Here is a 27,637-nt window from a genome sequence, read left to right as displayed (position 1 = left end):
ATGGCTAAGAAGAGAAAAATATCAGGCAGCTGCAACATGGCAAACAGAAATAAGAGGATCAAAAAGGAGGAGGAGGTTCAAAGCCAAAACACCGGGGGTAGTATGGTGGTGGACACATACACATCCCAATTACCCGAACTTGTCATCAACCAAATCTTCTCTCATCTTTCCACCAAGTCCGCCATTAGGGCAAGCATTCTTTCTAAGGAATGGGCAAGCGTGTGTTTTTCGGTTCTCATTTTAGATATCGATGAGGATGAAGGGAAGAAGCAAATTGCTGATCACAGGGATCGACGTAGAAAGTTCCTTAAGTTCTTGAGCAATTGTTTGAAGAGCCGTGAGAAAGAAAAGTACCTGGAGAAGTTCAGGCTCCGTATGAGTTATTTTGGAGGTGACTGTGCCATAAATAAGTCATTGAGTTTTGCTTTGGAAAGAAACGTTAAAGAGTTGGATATTTGCTTCAAAAGAGAGAACGAGGTCAGAAAAGGCAGATACTATTGCTTACAGCAGACAGCTCTCAATAATGCAAAATCTTTAACCATTTTGAAGTTGGAGAATTTGAAAATAGAAGAGGACAGCATCGACACTATAAGCCTTACGTCTTTGAAAACTTTGTCTCTAAAAGCTGTGAAATTCATGACTACCACTGGATTCTCACGCTTATATTCGGGGTGTCCTTCCATCGAGTATTTGTCATTAACTTCGTGTCACGGCTGGGATGTTAGACTTTCAAGTTCGGGGCTCAAACACTTGGAAATTCTGTGTTGCGAAATCAAACTTAAAGTCGAAGCAACAAACCTTGAATCCTTTAAATTCCGTGGTGACAATGGACTTCGTCATCATATCATTGACATGCGCAACTTCTACATTGCCTCTTGTCAAACCCTCAGAAGTCTTGAGTTCTCTCATGCACACTTTGCAATTGGATGGTTCAAAGGCCTCGATTCGAGATTTCCTCTTCTTGAGAGGTTGGTTTTACATACATGCTTCAGCTACTCGGGGATTATCAACATCTTTAGCCAGCATCTGAAAAGCTTTGTGTTTCAAGAATGCGGAAACATTTTGTCTAATTTTTCTATGACTGCTCCAAATTTATCGGAGGCTACAATCACAATTGAAGAGAGAAGAGACTATGATCGCCTGAGATATTTTCTTGGAAATTTTGATTGCTCTAAGAAAATACGTCTACATGTTAATGAGACTGAGGTATGTATCTTTCCGGAGGAAATGAGAAAGAAATACTCTCCACCATTACCTAGTCTCAAGCATCTTGAGGTAGAGATAGATACTTTTACAACAGTAGTAACTCATTCGGCCTTGATGGACTCCTTACGGTGGATGGCACCGTCTCTGGAGTTTCTATCCATAAACAGAATTCATTACATGTATGATAGTAGAATTAGTTAATTAATAAAAGTACTCCACAATTTGTACATAGTTGTGTGTTAGTAAAATGAAAATGCATTTGGTATTAGTCCTGTTGTATGGGGTTGTTGTCTTCCCATCAGTTTCTGTTGCCATTTTACCCTATGCATGTTTTGGTTTATCTATAATTGCAACTCTAGTATTGGGACCACTAATATATTAATCTGTACCAGTTTGTAGGATGAATCCTAGTGCATGTTGATTGAGAAATATATTTGAAACGATATTGAAGTTAATTTGTTGTGCGGATGTGTTTTCAAGATAAAAAAAATGTTACATATGTACACTCCGATTAATGAAAAACAAAACTGAAGAGGTATTAAGACATTGTATTATAGGGCAGTCTTCATTTGTTTGGAGTTATATCGATGGTTGCATTATTTTTTGAACTCGAAAATAACATTACAAAGCAGATTACTAACTTCAGGAATTCTAACTTTGTTTTTTTATTAACATTAGTTTGTCCCTGTCTAATTACATGGAATTCATCTGTTGATTTGCCTTGTAAGTTACACTGAAAGGGTGCTTTAATTCAACTGGAATTTGGTTCAGAAAAGGCCCCAGTGTTCCCGCTCCCGAGCATCATTTCCAAGTCCCCAACTATGTGGGCGATAAGTTGATCTCAAGAAGTCCGCTGGACTTTGATCGGAGTAAGGGTTTCGGGGGCAACTCTGTGGGCTTGTGCGATTTAGACGCTTTTGCCTGTACCTCCAAGCTACTTGAATTCGCTTTGCTGCAAGCCCTCTCCAGTACGGAGATTCATACCTGAAGAAATACAATGTCAATCTTCATATCATGATGAAAGCATCACCTTCTGTAATGAAGAACATTACCTAGGCAAAAAGAAGATATACTAGTTGAAACAGAAGTAACCTTATGGCTCCTTGTACACGTGGATTCCGCAAGTATCTTGCAAAACGTCCAGTGAACTGTTCGAGGTCTGCAGCTCGGAGTTGAAATGCTTCCACGTTAGTTAAGCACCTTACCAATCTGTTGCTGAGCAATCTCCGACCAGTGATCCTGACATTTTTCCCATCTGCAAACAAGAAATATGTTGAATAATTACTACAATTACTAGCTACTAATATGATTCTATGATTCCCCAAGTGAAAAGACCCTATCTGAAGTAGAATATACTATTTAAACCAATGGTCAGTCATGCAGAAAATACCAGTGTTTACAGAAGCCTCAAGACACCATCTGAGAAGTTCCTCACCACAAACATCACCTTCCTTTAATGTGTCATCAACAGTCCCATCCGCCCCAATGCTCTCCATCTTTCCACGCACAATAAAAACCATATTCTCAACCATACCTCCAGGATACAAAATTTCATTTCCTTCAATGTATGTTTTTTGTTTTAGTTTCTCACATATTGCATCTAAGATAGGATCGTCCATCAGAGCAAAAATCCGAACCTGCAATTTTCTTTTTAAGTTATTGAACCATACATGGTGCATCAATGAAGATCCATTAATTAGCATGAAACCGCATCAGCATTGTCTCATAATGGTGCAGTATAAGTTCCTAACAAGTGAGAGTTTGTGATATGACATTGTCAACAAGACGACAGCATATAAGTGATTACACACAGCAACAAAGTAACACAAATACAAAGCAGATCTTACTTTCTTCACAAATTCGAAGAGATGGCGTCTTATATTTCTTTGAAGGTGTTCGGGCAAATTTTCCAGAATCAGTTCTTCATTTACACCTTGTGTGGCTGACCAATTATACCGTTCAGCATTTCTTACTTGCCTACATGATGACCAATACATGGGTCAAAACTCAAGACATCCACATTTGAGACAAAATTTTCATTCATGAAAATTCAATATCACAAGCGCATGATTATTAAATTCGATCACACAAACAAGAAAGCATATCACCACTAAAGTACAGCATAAACATTAAAAAAAAATGCCAAAAATATCTCCTGCGTAATATATTGAAAATTTCATCACAAGTAATTCTTTTACCAGTAATACTCTTTGCATCTTGTAGAGTGCAAAGTATGGGGAGATTCAAAGTTAAAATTTGATGATTAGAGCAAGCACTGACTGAGTGACTATGAATTTTGTCAGCATTGTTGCCATGGAACACTATGGAACTTGAAGGAACAGATTTGCATGCCGTATACATATGTCTGACAAAGTAAAATGCCCAAGGCCAAACTTTTGAAGCATAAATGTGATCTGATCGACAGGGAGAAACTTACACCAAGTGGTGATTCGATTATCAATACCTTCTAAGCTCTTCTGGTAAGTTCCTATAACTCATCCACTGCTCAACATCACGACTCCGCAATAACATATCAAACCTCCTAAAAAGACAAAAACCCGAAGAGGAGAATTAAAAAGAAATGAGAAAGGCTGAGATGCATCAAAAAAACCTTACATGAGTGGGAACTATAACAAACTCCGAAATTTCAAGACTACATCACATTTCCAGAAGCAATGCACATTGTATCAATATTCAGTTAGATATTTTGACAATGACTGATCACATATAGTTGCAAACAAGTGAAACAAACACAAATGGGATGCTAGTATTGGATATCTTTTCTCAACAGCACTACTGCAATGTGCCATAACTCATTTCAAATACACCAGTAAAATTGTTTATTGGTAATTTATCATACCGAGTGGCCATTCAGCAATGTGGCATACTACTACATGTTGGTGAAAAGGCACTGAACTAATATGATACTACAGATTTTTACTTTCAATAACCTCTTTCTCTAGAAAAACGTCTAGAAGAAAGAAAGTGGTAATAAAGACAAGATCAAACAGTAAACATGCAGTCAGAACATACCCTTTTTAGGCAGCCTTAGCATGTACAAGAGTTAAGAAGCAGATATGATAGAGAAAAGTAGTACCTCCGTCCAAGAGACTGAAGAAAATTCTGCATATTTCCAATTAGAAGAGCAAAGAAGAAGAGTCCCAGTCCAATAATTACCATGGTAAAAACAATTTCCCCATTAAAATAGCTTGGAGTTTGATTTCCTGCCAAAGTGCTGATTTGCTTCATAAACCACAGGAGATAACATGTCAGCAGAAAGGTTTAATTTATTTGTGGAATCATAATAAAATTGACCACATCATCTGTAGTCTCACTATCAACCAAATTTGAAAATTATTACTCCCAACCGGGGGGCAAGTGGTGGTAGTGCAAGAGGCAACATCAGTAACTCATCATCATCAATAAGAAGAAAAAAAATATACTGAGGCAAATTTCCCTATACAGATATCCGGCATTCCATTTAATTTCACTTATATTTGACATTTTCTTGATGTTGAGAACATATAGAAGTTTCCTTGATCAATAACATAATTTACCCTTTTCCATCAAAAGAAATGGAAAGTTGAAATCGAAAGACACCATGGATTCATATTCTTGTTTTTAATTATACAAACAGCTAAACATATATCTGTTATAAACAATTGGAAGATATAATGTAAGGTACCTGGAATCCCCAAAACAATGAGTATAAATATTTAGTCATGCTATCTCTTGTAGTGAGATTGACAACTGGAGTATATATTCCATAGGAGAAATCTCCTTCCGGATTAAAACAACCAGCAGCCTTCTCATTTTCTCTCCATCTAGTTGACTCTGGAATAGATTGAGCATTGCAACAATCTATTAAATTCCCGCATGACTGCAGATTAGAGTTATGGCAGGCATCTCGAAGACATTGGTTAACCCTCTGGAACAAGAAAGAGTACAACTGTATTATCAAACAGATGAGGGAATCTGCATCTTTAGGTTAGAGAATGAAAGAAACTCTACACACCTGTAAGCCAAGAAGGTACCAGCATGACCCAATAACATGGCCAACCAACAAGAAAGTGAGAGTGTTTATAAAAAAATTTGTCCAAGCTGACTCGAATACGAAGAATCCATTTGGAGATTGACCAGCAAGCAGGGGCAGAACCCTATACAACCTGGGAAAGTATTGAAAAAATACTGCCAGGCGGAGAAGATTCTTTGTTTGATTTGCTCGAAATGATCCCAAAGGAACAACCGACAACATTATGATCTGAACAAGAATTTAAACCAACTAGATCATAACAACAACAGTACTAGAAATGAATCAAAGCTAAAACCCATCATATGCTGGTGTCTGTAGAAAAAAATATTGATGAGCAGCTAATGAAAACAGGATAAAGATAAGTAATCTTAGGGTTATAAAGTTGGATGCATTGACTTGTATTTGACATTTGTAGAATGATCAAATTTAAACAATTGCACATCAAGTGTATCAAAACAATTCAAAGTGAGAGCTTACCTGAGGAAGCGGCAAAACAATAATTAAGTCTACTAAAAAGTTTCCATGGAGATAATTGAGAGCAATTTTATATGGTTGGTCTACTATCTCTCCCGTACCAACCACTCTAGACCCAGGAGCCACATAAGCCAACCTATACTGCCATAAGTAAATTTGAATACTTTAGCCGGGACTTAAATGGTACAATATTTTCTATTACAATAAAAACTTAGAAAGGCTCAAGCAGACAAAGAAAAAGAAAAGGCAACATTTTGTTTAAGACACCAAATGGATAACACAGACTGAGAATGACTTTTCTAAACAGAAGGTGAAGCTGTTACCTGAAGAAGCATGTGCAATAGGTAAATGAAGTCCGTCAGTGTCCGGAAAAACACTAATATTATGGTCATGGCCCAGTTAATAGTTATGCACTTATAATCCTGCATTTTAAGAATGTAGATACCCTTAGAAGGAAACAATATTTACATATTAAAGCAATTTTCAAACTGCTGCTTTGTCTGCGTCCAAGAATGCAGCCTCCAGGAATTACGACATATAATCAATATTAACGCAAAATTGCAAGCACAGATATCAAAGTAAGTACAAGAGATAAAAAAAAACATCTGCCTACTGTAAGTACTTTTGCTGCAAATAGAACATTGTATCAAATTTCTTGTTTTGACTAGAAAAACCCAATTAAAATGCTGTAGAAAATGCTTGAATATATTATTTGAAGAGAAAAGCAATAACAAATGATAAGCTTCATAATTTGAGACTTTATTATATGTGCTTTATAGGAAAAAGAATTAGAAGAACATTAAGGGCTAGACCTGTTGTGCACAAAGAAGAAAAACAAACCTCTCGTGCAGATAACAAGAAGAAAAATAGCGGGTCTACAAAAACTGCCACCATGCAAGATATGACAAAGAACTTGTTCCATCCTCGTACAGCTTTAGCATCAGGGTTCACAACTCCGAGAACATATGGATACAGAAAAGAACAGGTTCTTTTAAACCATCCTTTAGCATCACCATACAGAATATTATGGAGCTGCAGAGAATTACAATCACAAATTCTGCATTAGTTTCATTTTATTTTAGTTTTGGACTAATGCATTAGTTTCATAGATAGTAAGAAAATAAAAGCATTTTCAATGGCCAATATACAGACATTTAAACATTATAAAGTCAAATGTAAGGTTTGCCTGGGACTTTCTTTGGTTCCATGCAGAAAACACTACCAAAAGAAAAGACATGTAACGTATGCAAACAAGTTTAGTTAAAAATGGACCACCAGAAAAAAGATATAAGAAAGAAATATTGCAGTTAGAATAAAATACAAATCTTTAAATTACAAAAGAAGAACGGGAAGTTGGGTAAAAAAAACAAAGGCAAAGGTTTGAGCGACTACGTGGATGCTCAAGTCAATGGTCAACTGAATCCACTCCTTGCACATAGCACCAATCGATCAACAACGAAGTTGGTTCAGTCATGAAGTTCTCTCAGCTATATATCAATATTAAACATAAGAGAAGCAAGCAAAATTGGTTGACATGCTTGGGAAAAAACCTAGGCTAAGCGACATCACCACCACTACCTTAGAAACACAACTACACAGACTAAACAATTTCACTACCACCTTTAAGCAATGGCGACCCTCTTCTATGATTAAAAGAAACAGAATAAAAACAACTACACGTTATGATGGTTTACATACAAAAGCAACAGAAAAAATGAAAAGTTATATAACATCCTCATGGTTTTCATATGGCATGTAGATATAATAAGCACATTAACCAAACACCTAAAAGAATGAATTCTGGCATAAGTCTGAAGAAAGACCTTATGATCAAACAAACTTGAAGCTATGTAGTTTTTGTGTTGAACTGATTTCAAACTATGACGTGGTTTGCAAAATGTGCAGTGAGGATCATTGCAATCTGTAAACTGCTGGAATGGAACACATGCAGGTGTGAAAGGATTTTTGCTATCAATCTGTAAGGAACCTGTATGGTCTACACGGCCAATTCCAGTTCCACTGGATTCCATTGAATTGACAGGAATGGAACTAAATGTATTCTCGTAACTGGATGGTAATTTTGAAGGTAACATTGGTAATTCATCGTTTCTTATTTTACCCATTTGTCTTCTAGGAGGCCTGCAAAAGGAAAACAGAACAAATCAAACAAAACCGATGAGATAATAGTACAAACTTTGCATATGGATCTAAGTCATCTAACTTTAACGGAAGCCAACAACAACATATGAGGTAGGAACACATAGGCACAATAAGAATACTTAAATAAGCTGCAATTCCATTAAATAATTAGGTGGTTTTAAGTTTTAACTTTGATATTGTGGAAAACAATCAAAAACTTCCACATAAACCGTTTAGTTATCCTCAAGAGTAGATAATGATAATTGAAAAGGCCTCTCCTAATAATCCCAATATACGGTGGTATCAGTAGGTATCAAATCACAGTTTCGAAATCAGTCCCTCAAGCCAATTTCTTAACATCTCGTTAGTCCACTCAGGGAATGGAAACACATCTCCTCCTTCACTGTTAGAGTTAAAAAGGTCCTACCTTTTTAGTGCTTTCTTTGTGTATGTGATGTATAACAGAGTTATCTGTATTCTGATTTAAAGAACCCGACACCGGAGACAACGAATTCAACACTACAGAAACCCAATTCGAGCATTGCATAATAGTGATTACATTACAGAGAAATCGATGTGAAACATAGAAACAAACCTAGTCAAAGTTGAACTGTTATCCGAGTATTGACTCCAGAAACGCTATCAGTCAGCAGACGACTATAAAACCCAAGACAAAGGCCTGAGAGAGATGGGGATTTGGGAAGTTGTGGGTTTTGATGAGAAGGAGTCGAGTCATGGTTTTTCTAGCATTCAAACCCCTAATAAAAGCAGGCATTTCAAAACAGGAAACAAAGTGACTCGGATTACTTGAGAAATAAATGACTAAATGAGACGTTGGCATGGTGTTTTGGATAATCGAGATTCTTCCCATTTACGGAAGGGAAGGAAAATCATGGGTTCGATTTTCTTCATGTTTCCTGTTATGGCTGGCCGAGGCTGTGACTCGTGAGTTGAGTAAACTTAAAACTGAAGCCTTGAACAGTGCAGTTTTGCTGTCTTGGCGCGTTCTTCGTAGTTCGGGGGATACGCGCATGGAGACTGGACGCTTCGAACTTTGACCAAAACAAAGGAAGGAATGCTTACGTTTTAGAATTACCCCCTTTTTTTTGTTTTTTTTCTTTTAAGAAAGAAACCTACCATATAATATTACTCGTGGTAAAATGTTGGGGCACTAGAAGGATCACATAGCAAATTACCCACTGTAAAAACAGTGAGTTCCTTTGGTAAATTGGAAAACTTCATATTAAGTATGAATTTGCATTTTACTAATCTTCAATGTTTTGCAAATAATATAAGCAATAATGAGCATGCAGGGGCAAAAAGAAGAAGAAGAGAAAAGTAGACCAATAACTATTAAAGTAAGGCTACAGGGACCAATCAAGTTGTCTCGGATCACAGACACGTGATAGTTCAGACTTATTGAATAATTTTTTTAATCCAATAAGAGAAAACAAAAGTCCATAAAGGGCCCCAACAGACAAAACAACAAATAAGATACAAGAAAAGAATTGCAGTTAAAATTACTAGCGCTAGCAGAGATCGTAGACCGATACACAACCAGGTCATTGAATAATATTCTCTGATAGGTTGGACTTTATGTTACATTAGTTTCTAAAATGAGATACATGTGGTACCAAAAAATATGATTTATCTAGCTTTACTCACAACGTACCATTGCATTGATCTTTTACAGTTTGACATATTATTAAGTGGAGCTATCTAGGAGTTTGACTCTTCATGTAGGCGTAATATACTCTTCATATGATCATATATGAATTTTGTGTTGCGGCTCCCAACATATAAAATGTCTCTACTTTTTTTTTTTTTTTTTTTTTTTTTTTTTTTTTTAATCCCCACCCCTCCCCACCCATGATGGGGCTCGAACTCCTGACCTCCCAAATGAGAGTTCAGAGCCTTACCACCCCACCAACACACACACACTAAATGTCTCTACTACAATAGTCGAACTCTGAAAAGGTGCATTACAAATCATTGCGAATGCAGAACATATGTAGCCAATATGTAATGCTTGTTACTAATCAGATACGACGGTTCATAGAATCTAAATCCCTCATCAAATATATTATGGATATTTTACATATTGAAAATGCTAATTTCATAACAATACGACGCCAGAGTTTTTGCCAACCTCTGGGTTGCAACTCTTCCTTTTATGCTGAACTTTATGCTGTTATTGTGTCTATTGAAGTTGCTTTCACTAGAGGTTGGACTACCCTGTGGTTGGAAAGTGATTCTATTAGTGTATTAGCATCTCTCTCCTCCAATTCTTTCTCTCCTCCATGGGACTTGAGAGTTAGATGGCAAAACTGCCTGAAGAACATTCAGCAAATGCAATTTCGTAGAACTCATATTTTTAGGGAAGGGAATGCAGCAGCAGATAAGATGGCAAACTTAGGTGTTTCAAAACACTCATTTACCTGGTATCCTAGCCCTCCTGCAGAGCTTCACAGGTACTTGCAGGCGGATTTTTTGGGACTCCCAAATTATCGCTTCACAGGTTGCTGAGATGATTATGTTCGTCTGTCTTTCTTGCCTACACCTTCTCAGAGGCTTCTCAGAGGCGCAAGCGATTTTCTGGCATATTTCGCGTGTCCAGTCTTCATTTTTGTGGCTGATTTTTTCATCTTTTAGATTTGTTCATGAGGGGGGAGTTTCCCTCTCTTCTCTTTCACTGTTATTTTTTATTTCTCTCTTGGACGATGTATTTCTCTTTTTTATTATTAATAAATTGAGTTGGGGGACGGGCGGTGGGTTCCCAGAGTGGGGCAGACCCTTCACCTTCGGGTTTGAGGGTGGGACAAGTGCCCTGCATTGTCTGTCTCCGAGGAACTAATATCGCCTAATCCCTTTCTCCTTAAAAAAAAAAAAAAAAAAAAAAAAAAAAAAAAAAAAAAAAAGTCATGGACACATACACAGCTGAGTTACCCGACAATTTCATCCACCAAGTCCTCTCTCTCCTTTCCACCAAACACGCAGTCCGGGCCGGCATTCTTTCGAAGGAATGGGGGCACTTATGGTCTTCGGTTCCTGTGTTAGATTTCGACGAGGATGAGGATGGGCAGCCATCTGCTGATAACCGTAAGCTTAAACGAAAAATGTTCATCAACTTCATGAGAAGGTGCTTGAAGCGCCGTGGAAAAGATGAGTCTAACATTGAGAAGTTTAGGCTTCATATGAGGTACTTTGGAGGTGCTACTATTGTAAGCAAGTGGTTGAGTTTAGCGGTTGAGAGAAATGTTAAAGAGCTACAAATCTCCTTTATAAGAGGAAGAGAATCCGGGGTGAGATCTTACAGACCCTTCTTCTTACCACAAGCAATTCTCAACAATGCAAAATCCTTAACCACCCTAAAGTTGCAGAGTGTGACTGTGAAGGACAGCATTGACCCTATAAACCTTCCTTCTTTGAAAATTTTGTCCCTAAAACAAGTGCAATTCAGGAGTACCTTGTCATTCATGCACTTAATTTCCGGATGCCCTTCTCTTGAGCATTTCTTGTTAACTTCGTGCACCGGCCTCTCGGATCTTAAGATTTTGAGTTTGAGCCTCAAATCCTTGGAAGTTGTTGACTGCGACGTGCGGGGTATTCAAGTTGAAGCTGAGAATCTCGAATCTTTTAAGTTTCATGGAAACGTTTTTAGCCGGTATATGTGGCACTTCTTTAACATTTTCTCATGTCAAAGAGTTAGAAGCATAGAGTTCTCTGACATATTCTTGAAAAGCGAATGGTGTGAAGGCTTCAGTTCGAGTTTTCCCCTGCTCGAGAGTTTGATTTTGCATAAATGCAACTGGCAGTACTGGGAACACATAAAAATCTTTAGCCAGAACCTGAAACGTTTTGTATTTTCTGATTCAGAACCCATCAAGCCTTTCTTTTCTTTGAACTTTCCAAATTTATCGGAGGCTAGAATCCACCTCTTGTATAGACCAGCAGACCCCCCAGGTCCCTGTCCATGGGAATATTTCTACCATCTGAAAAAGTGTCTTGAAAATTTTAATTGCTCTAGAAAAGTAATTCTATATGTTACAAGGGCGGAGCTATGTACTTTTCCAGAACGGATAAGAAACGGATTCACCCCACCATTGCCTAGTCTCAAGCATCTTGATGTAGAGATCGGTACTTCTACAACTGAAGTGACACATTCTGCCTTAATGGACTCCTTGAGTTGGATGGCACCAGCGTCTCGAGTTTCGATCCATAAAACAACATTTGCTTAGAGATTCAGATTCTGTATTGAACTGTAATTAAAGACAAAGAAGATCGAAGGAGTTCGCGCTTGTTGTACTACATGTTAATTAAGAATATTTGCTTAACGTTTACTTCATTAAAGCAACATAGCATGCATAAGAACCCTGCACAGACTTGAACTTGATCATCATGTACCCTGCACAGACTTAATCATCATGTACAGAAACTGAAGTGATCAATTTTTTGGTTGTGTTGCTTATTATTTTACCAATTGGATTATGAATAGTGAAATTCACACTCTTCATTTTACTATCTACATGACTACATTCTCTGTTTTTTATTTTTATTTTTTTTTATCAATGAATAACTTCATTAAAGAATGAAGATTACAATGATATTGGGTACAAAGAGCTCTAAAGAAGATCTCCCCACTTTAGACTTCACAAGTGAAGTCCATACTGACACACTGATGGAGCCAAACTGGCCCCGACTCCAAACACAAAAAAGGTTGACTTAACTGCAAAGCTTCCTTTGCAAGGCGATGTGCAACCATGTTACAATCACGCTTCACAAAGTGCCAATTATAACTAGAAAACGATAAAACTAACTGCTTAACTTCATCTAAAATATGGCCTTCCGAACTTAGATCACCACTCACATCATGCAATGCATTTAGTACTGTTAGCGCATCTCCCTCAACTTCTAAACTCAAAAATCCAACATGTAGAGCAAACCTGAGATCATGTAGTAGTGCCAAAGACTCCACAGCCCTCGGTGAAATATTACCAACCTGGGGAACTGCCATAGCCCCCCGTAGATTTCCTTGATGATCCCGTAAAATAACTCCCAGCCCACATACAGCTTTCTTAACATCCGCTGCCCCATCAAAATTCATCTTGAGGCAGGCCAAATTAGGAGGTTTCCAAACATGACGCTCAAAATTCAGATTCTCCTTCGCTGTTCCTTGCACATCTCTTCTCGGTACACACTTGTTAGCCTTCGCATTGGCTGCATCAAATTGTAGCTGCCACTCTCCAGCTGCAGAAACTAATTCCTCTGGCTTTAAAGTTCTTTTATCATGACGGTGAAGATTTCTATTTCTCCAAATCCACCAAACAATAAATCCAAAAGCTTCCAAGTCACTTCCAACAGCGGTATCAATGACATGTGCAATAAGGTCAAATAGAGATGGTTCTTGCCATACCTTACATACTTCACGTAAAAAAGAAAGCTTCCAGACCCTTTTTGCATGAGGACACTCCCAAAATACATGAATTGTAGATTCCACAGCTGCATTACAAAGCCAACACGAGGCATCTGGTGTTATCTTTCTTCTTTGCAAATTCTGGCCACATGGAATATAATTAAGCATAGCCCTCCATATTGTATTTCTTAATTCAAATTTTTTATTTTTATAAGAATTTCAACAAAAAATAAAAAAATAAGTATAAATTACAAATTAGAAAGCGAAATTTCATTATACTAGTCAAATAACTCATTTACTATTCAATGAAAAATTTGACGGAAGAAAAACAAGAGTAAAACTACATGACAACTCATTTTGTTCTGAATTCGACTCTCGTAGTCTGGAAATTATTCTATGCATCGACGGTGCAAGTGACCCAACCCTTATAAAATAATCTCAACCATTGATATTTATTATCAACTTTATTTTTAATAAACAAAAAGTGTATTTGATGCAATCTAACAATTTATTTGTGTTGGTGCAAGTACACGGCGGTGCTCTGAATACTCCCTGCTCGTAGTCATCCACTAATTATTAACATCATATGATGAAGTAAAAAGAAGGATTATGCCATTTTGGTGTCCCTAATTCTGCGTTATGGGCTCCTACAACACCATATCAAATTTCCAACGCTTGCTCTCTTTCACCAAGCAATTGACCTCCCACGTCAACCAAGGCAGTCATGACAAAGCCCTCACCCTCTTCCACCACATGCAAGCCTCACTCGCTCTCCCTCTCGACGCCCACGTCTTCTCTCTCGTCCTCAAGTCCTGCTCCGCCGTCCGCCGTCCCCAACTCGGCGCCGCCGTCCACGCCCACGTCACCAAATCGTCGTTCGTCTCAAACCCTTTTGTGGCCTGCGCTCTCGTTGACATGTACGGAAAATGCGTCTCGCTTTGGGCTGCACGCCACTTGTTCGATGAAATTCCTCACAGAAATGTTGTTGTGTGGAATGCCATGATTTCGGTTTGTACCCGCAATGGTGATATTGCTGAAGCTTTGAGGTTGTTTGAGGCTATGGATGTTGAGCCTGATGTGTCGACTTATAACACCATTATAACCGGAACGTCGGGGATGGATGATGGGTTGTTTAGGGCTGTGGAGGTGTATAGGAAAATGTACGAAAGAGGGTGGAAGCCGGATTTGATCACACTTCTTGCTCTGTTACGTGCTTGTGTTGGTGTAGCGGCTTTTAGGTTTATTAAGGAAATTCATGGTTATGATGTAAGGAATGGGATTGACTCCCATTCGCAGTTGAGTAGCGGTTTAGTAGAGGCCTATGGGCGTTGTGGTTGTCTCAAAAATGCGCATAGTGTTTTCCGGGGCTTGAAGGAGAAGGATGTGGTTGCGTGGAGCAGTTTGGTATCAGTGTATGCGGTTCATGGAGAGGCAAGAGCTGCATTTGATGTTTTTAGAGAAATGGAATCGGCGAAAGTGGAGCCTGATGAGATTACTTTCCTTGCGGTACTGAAAGCGTGTAGCCATGCCGAAGGATTAGCTGATGAAGCACTGAGTTATTTTGATTGCATGCGTAATTATGGCGTGCAACCAAACAGTGATCACTATTCTTGTTTAGTAGATGTTTTGAGCAGAGCAGGGAGGTTATGCGAGGCGTATGAGGTCATAAGGAAGATGCCAGTGAGGGTCACTGCTAGAGCTTGGGGTGCCCTTCTTTCGGGGTGTAGAACTCATGGAAACCTGGAGCTTGCGGAGATAGCAGGGAAAGCTTTGTCCGAACTTGAGCCCGATAATCCTTCCCATTATTTATTGTTGTCAACGATTTATGTTAGCTTAGGAAGGCATGATGAAGCTCAGAGAATGAGAAGGGAAATGAGGCAGAAAGGTGTGAAGGCACCGGTTGGAAGTAGTTGGATGGTTCAAGAGTGATACTGTGGATTATTAGGTGTGGCGTGTGAGGCAGACCACAACTCTTCAAGATTACCAGGTGTGGAAACTACTTAAAGCCAATTGAGAACCTACATGAGGATGCAAAACTATGCAGCAGTTTGTGATGTTGAGCACTCCCCCAAGAAGTATATGAATGAAGAATTTGGAGAGTGGAGAACCAGTATTTTTGGGAGAGGTCAGACAATTTGGAAAGGGTTAATTCTTTTGTCTGTATAGATGTCTTGCCTACAAATCAACCTCAAAAATTGAATTGCTGTATACTAAAGCTACTGATATAGTCCCAAATTTTTTATATGATCTTCATCATTACTGCATTATTTCATGATTCTTACACGAATAAAATCGCACATTACAATTTCATTCTCCATTTGCATTATGTTTTCCCGGAATGCTGCAGGCACATTGAATTACATATGTACTTGTGTAGTGAATTGCTCCGAAATCCAGTACATAATGTATCTCAGTTCTGGAATAACACACATTATAGAACATGCCCCGCCCAAACAAATGCTTCAATTAAAAGAGAGAGAGAAAAAAACAGGAACTGGTAATGTGCTACTGCTTAAATTATATGTTCAAGAACATGGCCCTCCAGTCCTCCTCCATTTTTTGATTTTTTTTTTCACTAGTTTTCTTTACATTTTCCGACTATAATTAAAAAAGAAAAGAAAAAAGAAGTGGGTTTTGTATCCCAAAAAAAGAAAAAAAAGAAAAGGAAATGGGTTTTTTGTGGGCTGGACATTTTAGATGTGGATCATTTTATCAACTTTGGGCTTGATGGTGAGAAAGTCAAAACCTTCAAAACCCCAGCAACCAATTTCTGCTACTCCAATCTCTGATACTGATAATGGCAGCAGAGCCTAAACCTCTCTAATCCCAGGCCATGGCGACCACCATTCCCATCCTCACCTCTCCAAACCCCTCTTTTCTCAGACCCAAAATCACTTCTTTCTCTCCTCTCACCACTCGACTTCATAACCAAACCATTCCCTTTCGCTCTTCAACCAAAATCCAATCTTTGAGCACAAACCAAACCCATAATTTTCCTGGGTTTTCAGGGAAAGCAATTGGGTTTTTGTTGGAAAGGAAGTTAAGGGTTCGTGTGAGTGCAAAAGAGGATGGCGTTGATGAAGCTGAGGAAGAAAGTAGGGGGGAGAGTACTATGCCGGAGCGGTTTAGGTACTTGACCAAAGAAGCTCCTGACCCTCCAGTGAGGTGGCCTTGGTTTGTGGGTAAAATGCTTCACTCCCTTTCTCTATCTTTTTGGTGTTTTCTGGGAAATTGCTGATGGTTGGAAAAGTGAGCAAAATGAAAGCTTGAATCTTTGGGATTGTATGGAATTGGGACACTAACATTTACTTAAGAGTGAGAATTAACTATGTGGGTCTAATATTTGAGCTTATTTGAGCACAATATATGAATTCTCGATATCTCATTAGCTAAGCAAGTTGGGAATGTTCTGGTTTTACTTGTGATGATATCCATTGAATGATTGTGGGAAGCAATATCATTGACATTATGATTAATAAACTGGATTTCTTGTTTTCATGCAAGTACAAATACATATTAGTTGATTTTTTTAGTGTTAGAAAGCATATGTTCACATTTATTACTATGCCTTTCTCAAATTTGGGATTGCTTGCTACATAATCTCTGAAGCTGAAAAGACTGAAATTAAACCATATTATATCTGAAAAGAAAAACTATTAGAATGCCACTAATCACTACCATTCAAAGACTGTGATAGGGGCTTTGATTCTTTAGGCATCTCTTTAAAGTATTACTTGAGAAGAAAGACACAAGATCTCAGCAGCATGTTTTCATGAAAGGGATGGTGTTTAGTAATAGTTTAGTGTTTGAAGAAGTGTTCTGCAACTATGCATGCTCTGGCATTAACATCAGTGATTCATTCTCATATGCTATAAGTCTATAACACAAGTAAGGTTATTGGCAGAGTTTCAGCGAAACCGTTGAAGTGTGGTTTCGTATTTTTATGTGTATGAATTGTGTGGACCGTGGAGGGGGTAGAATTGGACAAGTCCTCATATTGGTGTCTCTTACTTCACCATTCTTGAGGGTATTCTTTCACAATGAGTTTTCTTTCTGATAAAAGGTTTTGCTGATTCTTGGTGCTGAAGAAATTTAGATATCATTTAGCACAGTGAAGAAAGTGCTGGTTTCTATAGTCAGTTTAAACAGATCTGTGAGCCAACTCTTCTCTTGTGATCATTCTAGTTCCTGTTATATGAACTGGGTAGTGGTATCATAAAACGAAGTAAATTACTTCTTATAACTCTTAAAGCCTTGGTAAATGCCCATGCAGTTATTTTTTTGAATTGCTGGTTAATCATTATAGTTACTGTTATATGAACTCAGTAGTAGTATCATAAAACACACTAACTCAGTATAACTCTTAAATCCTCAGTGGAACCCCATAAAGAATTCTTATATTGAATTGCTTGTAAACAATACATAGCATTTGCGACTGCCTTAACGATTATATGTTATTGATGTGCAGCATTGGCCTTCCTCATCTATGCATGGAGAGCTGTCTTGTTAGAGTTATCTAACTGGAAAAGGGGTGCACTGGCTGTTGTCCAATTTGTGGGATACCTCTTGAAGCTTTGCTTGGCCCTTATCTTCCATTTCATAGGTGATCCTATCACTTACACGATCAGATTCGTAGAAACAACTATCTATGCTGTTCGCGCTTACTACTCTGGCATAGTAGCATACGCTCCAATTCGAGAGTTGACTACAGTTATCATGCTGGCTTCAGCTGTTCTTGCTATTGCAGAAGCTGTCGTTCCAAACTCAGCAAACTGCCAACCTATTCTGCTCACGTTATCTGGAGTAGTAGGCTATGCAGTTGTGTTTAATTACATCTCAGAGCCTTTCTTCTACACGATTCTAGTGGGTTTGTATGGTTACTCACGATTTGTGAAAAAGAGGGATGATGTTACATCTGCATTGCCTTGCGCTGCTGTGCTGGCTGCTGTTGGAGAACCGTGGATTAGAGTTTTGGTTATACCATTGTTTCTGGCATTGGCCATTTATAACCATTCGAAGAAGCTTCCTGAAAGAAAGGAAGATGTTGTAGTGACCAACAGGAAGCTTCCATTGCCCTTGTTGGGCGCAGCCTTAGCTATTGGAATTCGGCTTGCTGCCAAGTGGGCTGGATACCGGCATCTAACATGGAAGATAGTATGACCTTGTGTCTTATGAGATGTCTCAAGTTTTGGTGACAGAAACATATACCGGCCCTTGTAGCTGCTTAGAGCCATCTCCCAAATTCCAGCAGTATGGAAAGAGTTTTGTTTGACCTGTTTTCGACTCAAAAGTTGAGCTTACTTGAAATTGTACGTAGTTGTGTGTTAGTGGATTGAAAATGTATTTGAGATTTTTGTTAGTGAAAGATATGCAACAAGAGTTGTCTTGTTGTGTTTTGCCCGGAAGTTTGAGGCAGGAAATTGTAACATCTAGAAAAGCACGAGGGAAAAAGAGAAGATTAGGGGAAGTGGGATCATTCTATGTAATAAATTTAATTTCTTATTTATTTCTATGTATCAAAACTGAAAAAGATACCGAACAAAAATGAAAACTACTGTAACATTCACGTTAATACTCTTTTCACTGAAACGGTTGCGATAAGATGTTTCTTTATCTTTTAAATCACTAGAACATGACATTTTTGAGTTGAATTGACGATCTCATACCTTATACGAAATTGAATTTTTTTACCACTTAACTGATCTACCGTGAAATATTATATGACTTTTACTAATTTTCATTTGTGTAATTATTATAGGGAAAGAGAATTTGCTATAAAAATGAGGCGAAATGACGTGGCAAGAAACCAAGGAAACGGCGCCGTATAGAACCGGTAAGCAAAAGGCAAAGGAAGCCCTAGGGTTTGTGTTTGGGCTTTCGATTCCCTATATAAACAACCCCCACAGCATCTTCAACATCACAAGAAATCCCGTAGCCTCTCTTCTAGGTCTTCAGTTCCAATTAACTCCAAATCCTCCGTGAAAGTTTTGTTCTTGCTTTGATTTAGATTTAAGTTTGAATGTGGTTGAATAAGCACGCACGATGCACCCCGGGCTTCTCTGAGAGTTATCGCTGAAGAAGAAAGCCCCAATGCTCGTGCTAAAACGGCGCCGTCAAGTGTTGCAGTTTAGCTTCGCTCTTTCCTACAGCTTTGTCTGTGTCAAATCGACGGCTACATCTCCTCCTCTATTCCTCCTTTGCTTTTTTTACTTTCAATTTCAATTTTGGTGCCTCGACACACCTTTAGCTTGTTTTTTGATAAAATCCATGAAATCAAAGCTAGTCATGGAGGCACACATTCACTTGCGGTGTCTACACGTGGGGGTTTATCTCTGCCCATGATTTTACCTCTAAAAACGTCCGCTATATTTGATTTTACTGTTGATTGTTTTGAATTTGTGGCTATGATTACAAATTATCCGCGCTTCTGAGAGCAATCTGTGAAGCATAACATGATAATCAATGGTTGAATTTCTTGATATGAGCCATTTTTTTTTTTCTGATTTTTGTTATTGAAAAAGTTTGGATCTTTTTGGTGAAAATTGTGGCGGTGATGATTAATTTTACAGCTTTATGCCAGTTCTGCTTCAGAAAATTCGTGATAGAGAGAGCTGTCTTATACTCTGAGCCTAATTGTTTCGTTAAAAGTTTAATCGTTGTTTCTTGATTTATGAGGCCGATGATGATTTAATCCGATTGTTCGAGGTGTAGTGTAGCCGAGACCCTGAAAAGGGAGAACCCCTTGGTGAAGCTACATTTCATATGACTTCAATGGATTTAACTGAGGTTTTTGATTTGCTTTATGTTTTGGTTTTAGGGTTTTGTGTTATGATGCCGGTGATGGTTACAATCCAACGTGATTGAGGTGTAGTGGAAGCGAGACCCTGTTTTGCAGGGAGAACCTACTCGTGGAAGCTATTTTCCATTGACAGAAACCTTTGTTACTGAGGCATTTTTTACTACAATGCTTTGAATTGAAGATTTTGTGACTACTTTGTTTGCTTTTGACGTTTTCAATTGAGTTTTACTATACTCATAGCCTGTTCAGTAGCTGGTAGAGTCTGAAAAACTCATAAATTGTGTGTTGTCTATCAGCTTCATCTCTAGTTCTATAGAGAGTGGAGTTAAATAACAGCACTACATTTTTGCTATTGTAAAATTTCATTGTCAATTTGATTTGATTTTATTGAACTGTTTTTCATTGTTTAGTGTTTTACTATTCTGCATACAGAGCAAGATGTTGGAACAAATTGAGTAATTATTAATGTAACAATGCATCAAACTATCAAGAATGTAGAGGAAAATAGAGCAAGATAAAAAGACGAGAGCGAAGTTTAAGGAATTGAGAACTTAAATTGACTGATTTTATATCAGTGCTCTGTCCAGTAGCAAGCATGCAGTATATGAAACACTTGAGATAGAATTTGGTGATGAACGACCCTCTGATCTCTGTTTAAATGGTCTTGCTTTTGGAACAGTATGTACTGATGAAACTTTTAGAATGAGAACTGGTCCGTTAGAGAGCGAAACGGGGCCGTGAATGAATCGGTTTTTTCTCTGCTCTTGTGTCACCCTGCATCACCATTGGTAATGGAATCGGTCCACCGAGTTAGTAACTGTCCTGGTTAAACAATTCTCTGTAACCACTCATGGCGGTGTATCGAAGAAAGAAGAACCTAAAGTGGTTGCAATAGGGTTATTCTTCCCTCCAGCTACCTCGAGCTCCGTCACTACTTGAACTGTATTCTTCTTTTCTTTGTGATTCTAGCGCCACCAACCATGCACATCTAATTGATCAAGAGGAGAACCCAAAGCAGAACCTAAACAGATTGCAAGTGGATTCTTCTTGCTTACTCGAGTTCCGTCACCACTTGGTTGTGTTTCTCTGTCTTTGTGGTTCTAATGTCACCAAACATATTGATCTGTGGAGGGAGAAAACATAATTGTAAAATTTTGGTTGAAAATTTTTTGAGGTAAATTCTACATTCCTCGTTCAGACTCCACTAAGCTCCGGTTATAAAAGTTATGAGAGGTAGAGACTTGATCTGTAAATTTCATGTGTGGAGCCTATTACATTCACCTACAATGATAAGCACTAGCGCGTCAACGGTTACTACCCGCGGCACCTCCGACCATGATATTGGTCCCAAAATCTGGCCAATGCTTAAGATCCACCACCCTCCATAATCGTTCATGGTGTAGTATTGAAGAGGAGAGCCGAACACGCTGGAATTGGGTTTTTCCTCCAACCACATTGAGCTTTGTAAAGATTTTCTACTCAACCTTGCTTATGTATCCCTCGATGGTGTATCCCTCGAGGATATATAGCCTTGAGGGGACCAAGGCTCGAGAAACTTAATCGCGAGTGAGTTAACTACTTCTCCAAAGCACTTGGTCTTATACATACAGTAATAGACTCCATCATATGAGGATCGAGTAATACGTGGTCTCGAGCCATTGATGTGTACGACCTATCATCGCGGTGCATGTCTCAGCTTGAGAGACGTGCGGCGAGACAATTGCGGCCCAAGCTGCAAGTAACATTCGGATAAAGTTTGAGGCACTATAAATAGCTTAAAGAGTGGGTATGGTAAGTACGTAATTCAATCACTTATTCTTACTCTTTTTTTTTTTTTTTTTTTGAAAATAAGAAATTCCATTAATCCAAAAGATTACAAAGATGGAGATGACACCATAAAATCCCAACTACTCCAACTAGAGAAGATGACCTACTCATACCCCTACTATAGAACCAGCGGTTACAGATATCATGAGCCAATAGAGGCTCAACTCTAACTACATGAATCGCCCTTTCTTCTAGGCTACAATCGATCAACTTTTTCCAGGAGTCCTGATACATCCTTACAGCCAACCTCAAGAAGAGACTAATCCCCTTCCACACCATATACCAATACCGCCAGTATACGTGCAGGGACATCTCCCCGTTACATTGACAACAAGAAAACATCAAAATTAAAACAGTTAGTCCCTGAAGATGACACCATAACAATGACACAACCAATAGGGAAGATGTGAAGACTTGATTTGGCTTAAGTTAATAAAAGTCTAGTTTACCACCACTAAATTATGTTATAGCTAGATACTTATTTGTTTTAGTAAAAGAATAATAAAATATCGAGGGTCTAGGAGTCCTGATACATCCTTACAGCCAACCTCAAGAAGAGACTAATCCCCTTCCACACCATATACCAATACCGCCAGTATACGTGCAGGGACATCTCCCCGTTACATTGACAACAAGAAAACATCAAAATTAAAACAGTTAGTCCCTGAAGATGACACCATAACAATGACACAACCAATAGGGAAGATGTGAAGACTTGATTTGGCTTAAGTTAATAAAAGTCTAGTTTACCACCACTAAATTATGTTATAGCTAGATACTTATTTGTTTTAGTAAAAGAATAATAAAATATCGAGGGTCTAGCTTTGTGTATGGGGTTATAAATGATGAATTGTTTGATCCCTGCTGATTTTGGTTTATTTGTTTTTATAACTCAAAAATCAACTAGCTTTTGTTAACAAAATGCTAGAGTAGAACACAAGTGTTTCTTAAAAACAAAAGCAAACATTTACCTATTTACATTCTTTGTCAAAAAGAAAAGAAAAAAATAGTACAGATTGTGCATAGGTTTCAATAAGGTTACATAGATAGCTACAATAAGTACTATATTTACATTAATACATGTTTCCAAATGTCACAATACATCAATTTCTTATTTATATTTCGTACTTATAACTTCCTTGGCTTGCTGCCATTACATTTTGCAAAAGTGCAAAAATTTCCAGCAATTGTCTTTAGCTCGTTGTGTTCCCTCTTCTTGAGTCTCTTTGGCTGGAAATCTTGTTAAAACCTGCAACACATGCATAAAAACACATTAGAAGAAAGAAAAAAATCTGGAATGTTATTTTGTTTTATTTAACTGTTGTGTCACCTAATAGCTTGTTGGAAACACATGTGTACACACTTCTAACCACAATTAAGAACCTGCAGACATAAAGTTAAGTATGTGAAGCAGGTGGCTGCTCTTAGAGCAACTTAAAACTTGGGCAACAACCTCAAAGCAGGAGCTGGCAGTTTGGGATAATCCTCAGATGAACTTTCTAAGCAGGAGTTGGCAATAAGCTGCTCCAAATATTTATCTAACTGACTAAGCTAAACAGGAGGTGGATAGTCTACTTATAGGTTTTAATTATTACATCTTCTAGTATAAAAGAGGCCTTTACCTGCAGTAAGAAAACACAAGTTAGAAAAGAGAGCAGAAAAACAAGTTAGAGAATCTGGATATAGGAGGGACTGGAGACAAGTCTTTAGAGGTCTGGAAACAAAGTCTCAGCTTTACTAAATCAGGTTTAAGGTAGGGGAAGTTTTGGGGAACCTCAAGTTTGATTATATTAGTCTATTGATATGATTTTGAGTGATATTTGCTACTGATCAGATTGTTTATGTTGTGTAAAATATTTGTTTAGTTCATTATCATGTTATTTTATCTAATCCTAGCTTGAAGAAAGAGTGAAAATGGTTGTGTAGTTGAGTCTAATACTCATAAGGGACCAGCAATGTCAGCCAATGGTATATGCACTTGGGGAGAGAAGCCCTTTCAATTATTATTGATAAAACGATCTATTGTTTGGCAAGAAGACACTGGTGACCGAGATTAGTACAAGATTACTAACAACCAGAGTATAAGAAGTTATTTTCTGTATTGCATCATCACTAATTATATGTTTGAGGTTTGCTCTACTGAGCTTTAAGCTCACCCATTTTATGATATTGTGCAGATCATGCTCTTGAGGGTTAGAATTTAATTTCTGGAAATCTGGAAGTAGGAGAAGGAGAAATAAATTTTTAGTTTACTGTTTTGTTTTATCTTTGTACAATAAAGCTTATTTCCTAAACTTTCTTTTGTTTCTCTTGTAAGTACTTACTTATGTAATAAAGAGTTCAACCACAAGTCACCTCTGATTGTCAATTTTTTTCAATATAGTTTTTATTTGCCAAAGTGTTTTTTATCTTTGACATTAAAAGCTATTCACACCCTTACTCAAAATATAAAAAAATAGAATTGCAGTTTTCAGGGTTAGGGTGTGACAGAAGACCACCAAAACCCTCACTCAAAGGAGGAGGGACTTATTAAAACTAACCAAAAACTAAAAAATAAAAACCTAATAAAATAAAGTACTAAGCTATGTTGAACCACTTCCATCTTCCTCACCATTGACAACAAACCACCGGCAAGCCACCATGAGTGGGCTACAATGAGTGCGCCCCACTGAAGACACCCAAGCCAAGTACTCTGCCATGACAAGCTTGAGATCTCAGGCCACCACCATCCTCCTTGGCTGAACTCATGACAGACCCATTGTGCAAATCCATCCCGAATTGACCTGAAACCAAACCGGCTTCCCATCAATTCGAGAACCCCTTTCAAAAACTCGAACCTCCACCCAGCCATAGGCCTCAAAAAAGAAACCACTGCCATACAATCCATGGCCTGCCACTACCACGATCTGGTCATTGACCACCTTCCCGTCACCGATAGTCGAGCACCCTTTACCAACTTCTGCGCCGCTACCTGAGGTAGAAGAAAAGGCATACACATCCACGACCACCTAAAACCAGAGAAAAAGAAAAATCCTAAAGCCCCAGGAACCCGTCCGGCAACACCCACCACTCATCGACTAGGCAGGAAGTCGCTGTCAATGCGGGGGCGCCGTCGGACAAGCCACAACGCTAACCCCTGTCTTTCCAAACCCTAGATCTCTCTCGCCTGCTTTCTCGGAGCAATCACTTATCTCACTTATCTATACTATTATTAAGAAAAAAGGTTTGTTAGCCAAACTTGATTTTTTTTTACCTTTTGAACCCTCAAAGATTAAAATATCATGAATAACATTTTATTCATCAGGGACAAACGTGTCAAAAAATAATAAACAAAATAAAAAACTAATTAAAAAAATTTCCTAAAACTACCCACTCTAAGCATAACTACCCATTACTCCCAGTCTCCCACACCCATCAGGTGTAGGCAATTTCTAGTTGATAATAAAGGTTCTGATTTGGGCATAAGAGAGATTTTTGCAAGTACCCCCTCTCATCTCCATTGATCATTGCAATCTATTAAAAAAAAAAAAATTAACTTTAGCCCACCCCACCTTTGCATATGTCAGTGAGAATTAAACCCATGATATTTTACAATGTTGAAATTATAACTTGCCAACATGTCACAACTGACCGACAATGTGATCAAAGTTAAGCTTTCAATCGACGATGCTTGAGAAAGACTAGCTCGACAATGTTTAGCTCGAGGAAGGTTTCCTTAAGGAAGGTTTGCTCCAAGGCGACTTGTTGTTTATGGTACCTCCATCCTCTTCTCTAACGATGCGTGTATGCTTCTCAATAATTCATGGAGGGAAGATTACAAATTATTGGGTAAATTCTTTATTTCTCATTCATATTTGAACTAAGCTCTAGTTATAAAAACTATAAATGAGGTGGAGATGAAACCAATACCACCGGTTTCACTTTTTTCATTGATGACTGACCGGTGGTGCATAGAATGTGAAGTTTGTGTCTCTGTTTCATGTGTGTGGGTGTCAGAGCATTAAAGCTTTCGAAATGTGAAGTTGTTTCAACCCCAGAGCACCCGCAACTTCAGCAAATTTCTCGGGCAATACGAAAGGCAAAGTATCACGGGCCAAACTTTGCAATGTGCAAAGCAGACCGTGCGGCACTTGCTAGCAAGCAAGTCAGCCAAGTGAGTACCTTGCAAGGAACAATGAAACCCACACGATATTAAAATAGTGCTAGCAACAAGCAAGAGCACAATTATATAAACGTTGGGCAACCACGAAGAATAATGATTAATCGAAAGGAAAGATCAAAGGGCAATCTCACGAGACACAGATGATTGAATAATTCTTTTTTTATTGATGGTAAGATGGCAAGGGAGGAAAAAATACATGTGCTTACCTATACTAGTTCACTAGTCCAAACTATGCCGATTAGGAACTCCTCCCCAAAGAGCATATCGGCCTTACATGAACATAACAGGAGGAAACATGAAAAAGGTCGAGAAGACTAATGCTAAAATAAAATAAATTACATAATTTGTAAATTACCAAAACATCCCTAGCACACAAGCAAACCAACCAAAGGCTTGACTAATGACCTTGGACAAGGTTGCTTGCAGCATTACAAGTGCGGCTCCTAACACAAAGGCTAGACCAAGCTAATTTCTTGGGCAAAAAAAATTGGATTAACTTGGCCAATAATGAATAGGAGCAGTTTTATCTCTATACCAATCTCATTGAACATCACACTTGGAACTGCTAACATTCAACCCCGAAGACCGACAGAATCCAAGAAAGCCAAATGAGCAACACTAGTAGAATTGATATCGCCATTGCAAATAACCATGAGGGACAATGACTAGTGGAATCCTACTTAACATTATTTCCAAGGGGATCATGCAGCAATGTTTATTTCCAAATCTTAAGATTAACTCTACCGACACTCGCAACAAAGTTTGAATCCCACTAAAATATGTTTCAAATCAAAAGACGGGCTAAGCTAGGTCTGATTATAACGAATTCTGCAAGGAATAAACTCAATCACTGACTTGGAATCACCTTCAAGCAAGTCTTTAACCTTGATTTTAGTACTCAACAAGCATGTGATATATATGCTTTGCTTACTTAAGTGGCAATCTCAGGAAATTAGTGTTGATATCTTAGCAAGTTTACAATCATAATCTGTTATGAAGATTGATGTCTGGAATCTGATTCAACTTTGCTTCAGATGAGAAAAGCCGTGAAAGGGTTTGCTATTTGTTATTCTTTCAATAATGGATGTCCTTAGTATTTGTATTTAGACGGTTCTATTTCACAGTTGTTTCTCCGACCCCCCATTCAGATCAATAATATATAGCTGGATATCTCATTCATGATTCACCCAATAAAGATGGTTGCAGTGGCTGCCTGGTTGGTAGCAAGTATGATAGTGCCAACCAATTGACCATTGCTAGCGACTCATCGTCTCTTTCCATTTTATAAATTACTCATGAAATTAAACAAACGAGATTCACGAAAATAGTCATCATTTTTTGAAAGACTATCAAGTTTGTGAAAATTATCAACCAAAAAAATGTGTAAGGTGTTTACTTTTACATTGAAAAAAAATGAAATTTCGGTCAAAGTGTTTATAATGATTTGAGTTTCTTCACTTATTTACTAATTGATGATTCTGTTAGATGATTAGTTTTTTTATTATGTTGCTGAGCGGTTTGCAAAATGTATAAAACGTGATTGCCACAAGTGTTTCACGTCACACAATATATGTTGTTAACCTT

General features: G+C 38.1%; 5 protein-coding genes and 6 non-coding genes across 11 annotated transcripts; 10 read left to right on the top strand and 1 right to left on the bottom strand.

Annotated features, from left to right (window-relative positions):
* On the top strand, window positions 1-1,407 carry LOC112185067 (F-box/FBD/LRR-repeat protein At3g26920). Its single transcript, XM_024323274.1, has one exon. The coding sequence runs from the start codon at window positions 1-3 to the stop codon at window positions 1,405-1,407; it is 1,407 nt and encodes a 468-aa protein (XP_024179042.1).
* Window positions 1,408-1,780: 373 nt separating this feature from the next.
* On the bottom strand, window positions 1,781-6,867 carry LOC112189967 (probable cyclic nucleotide-gated ion channel 20, chloroplastic). The gene is made up of 12 exons (XM_040513604.1): window positions 6,862-6,867; window positions 6,554-6,745; window positions 6,037-6,135; window positions 5,717-5,854; window positions 5,222-5,467; window positions 4,892-5,134; window positions 4,304-4,449; window positions 3,671-3,748; window positions 3,054-3,183; window positions 2,597-2,843; window positions 2,299-2,461; window positions 1,781-2,190 (listed from the first exon to the last, which is right to left on the bottom strand). Exons 1-12 carry the CDS (start codon window positions 6,865-6,867, stop codon window positions 1,974-1,976), a joined length of 1,905 nt encoding a protein of 634 aa, XP_040369538.1. The 3' UTR covers window positions 1,781-1,973.
* Window positions 6,868-10,773: 3,906 nt separating this feature from the next.
* On the top strand, window positions 10,774-11,654 carry LOC112185066 (F-box/FBD/LRR-repeat protein At5g56420). The gene is made up of 2 exons (XM_040513603.1): window positions 10,774-11,516; window positions 11,609-11,654. The coding sequence occupies exons 1-2, from the start codon at window positions 10,774-10,776 to the stop codon at window positions 11,652-11,654; spliced, it is 789 nt and encodes a 262-aa protein (XP_040369537.1).
* A 1,895-nt stretch (window positions 11,655-13,549) lies between these two features.
* Window positions 13,550-15,550, top strand: LOC112189260 (putative pentatricopeptide repeat-containing protein At1g03510). Its single transcript, XM_024328551.2, has 2 exons — window positions 13,550-13,639; window positions 13,821-15,550. The coding sequence occupies exon 2, from the start codon at window positions 13,905-13,907 to the stop codon at window positions 15,192-15,194; it is 1,290 nt and encodes a 429-aa protein (XP_024184319.1). The 5' UTR covers window positions 13,550-13,639; window positions 13,821-13,904; the 3' UTR covers window positions 15,195-15,550.
* A 463-nt stretch (window positions 15,551-16,013) lies between these two features.
* Window positions 16,014-18,720, top strand: LOC112183635. Its single transcript, XM_024322002.2, has 2 exons — window positions 16,014-16,447; window positions 17,734-18,720. The coding sequence occupies exons 1-2, from the start codon at window positions 16,099-16,101 to the stop codon at window positions 18,423-18,425; spliced, it is 1,041 nt and encodes a 346-aa protein (XP_024177770.1). The 5' UTR covers window positions 16,014-16,098; the 3' UTR covers window positions 18,426-18,720.
* A 580-nt stretch (window positions 18,721-19,300) lies between these two features.
* LOC112191112 lies at window positions 19,301-19,445 on the top strand. Its single transcript, XR_002932834.1, has one exon. It is a non-coding gene; the product is annotated as a small nucleolar RNA snoR134 (small nucleolar RNA).
* Window positions 19,446-19,664: 219 nt separating this feature from the next.
* Window positions 19,665-19,753, top strand: LOC112191104. The gene has a single exon (XR_002932825.1). It is a non-coding gene; the product is annotated as a small nucleolar RNA U36a (small nucleolar RNA).
* A 54-nt stretch (window positions 19,754-19,807) lies between these two features.
* LOC112191043 lies at window positions 19,808-19,899 on the top strand. The gene has a single exon (XR_002932759.1). It is a non-coding gene; the product is annotated as a small nucleolar RNA Z223 (small nucleolar RNA).
* A 41-nt stretch (window positions 19,900-19,940) lies between these two features.
* Window positions 19,941-20,053, top strand: LOC112191051. Its single transcript, XR_002932767.1, has one exon. It is a non-coding gene; the product is annotated as a small nucleolar RNA Z278 (small nucleolar RNA).
* A 45-nt stretch (window positions 20,054-20,098) lies between these two features.
* LOC112191050 lies at window positions 20,099-20,216 on the top strand. Its single transcript, XR_002932766.1, has one exon. It is a non-coding gene; the product is annotated as a small nucleolar RNA Z278 (small nucleolar RNA).
* Window positions 20,217-20,305: 89 nt separating this feature from the next.
* On the top strand, window positions 20,306-20,410 carry LOC112191093. The gene has a single exon (XR_002932812.1). It is a non-coding gene; the product is annotated as a small nucleolar RNA snoR97 (small nucleolar RNA).
* Window positions 20,411-27,637: the final 7,227 nt, after the last annotated feature.

Source organism: Rosa chinensis, chromosome 2 (assembly GCF_002994745.2).
Source record: "Rosa chinensis cultivar Old Blush chromosome 2, RchiOBHm-V2, whole genome shotgun sequence".
Classification (NCBI taxonomy): domain Eukaryota; kingdom Viridiplantae; phylum Streptophyta; class Magnoliopsida; order Rosales; family Rosaceae; genus Rosa; species Rosa chinensis.
This window is presented reverse-complemented; position numbering and strand designations above follow the sequence as displayed.

Bases quoted from the DNA above. Each gene is read 5' to 3' on its own strand.
- LOC112189967 (XM_040513604.1), bottom strand. The intron at 5,468-5,716 runs GTAAGCTCTCAC...ATTCTTGTTCAG, and splicing joins TTGTTTTGCCGCTTCCTCAG to ATCATAATGTTGTCGGTTGT. The intron at 3,749-4,303 runs GTACTACTTTTC...TTGTCTTTTTAG, and splicing joins CTTCAGTCTCTTGGACGGAG to GAGGTTTGATATGTTATTGC.
- LOC112185066 (XM_040513603.1), top strand. From the start codon at position 10,774: ATGGACACATACACAGCTGAGTTACCCGACAATTTCATCCACCAAGTC. The intron at 11,517-11,608 runs GTATATGTGGCA...AATGGTGTGAAG, and splicing joins CATGGAAACGTTTTTAGCCG to GCTTCAGTTCGAGTTTTCCC.
- LOC112183635 (XM_024322002.2), top strand. From the start codon at position 16,099: ATGGCGACCACCATTCCCATCCTCACCTCTCCAAACCCCTCTTTTCTC. The intron at 16,448-17,733 runs GTAAAATGCTTC...ATTGATGTGCAG, and splicing joins GAGGTGGCCTTGGTTTGTGG to CATTGGCCTTCCTCATCTAT.
- LOC112189260 (XM_024328551.2), top strand. From the start codon at position 13,905: ATGGGCTCCTACAACACCATATCAAATTTCCAACGCTTGCTCTCTTTC.
- LOC112185067 (XM_024323274.1), top strand. From the start codon at position 1: ATGGCTAAGAAGAGAAAAATATCAGGCAGCTGCAACATGGCAAACAGA.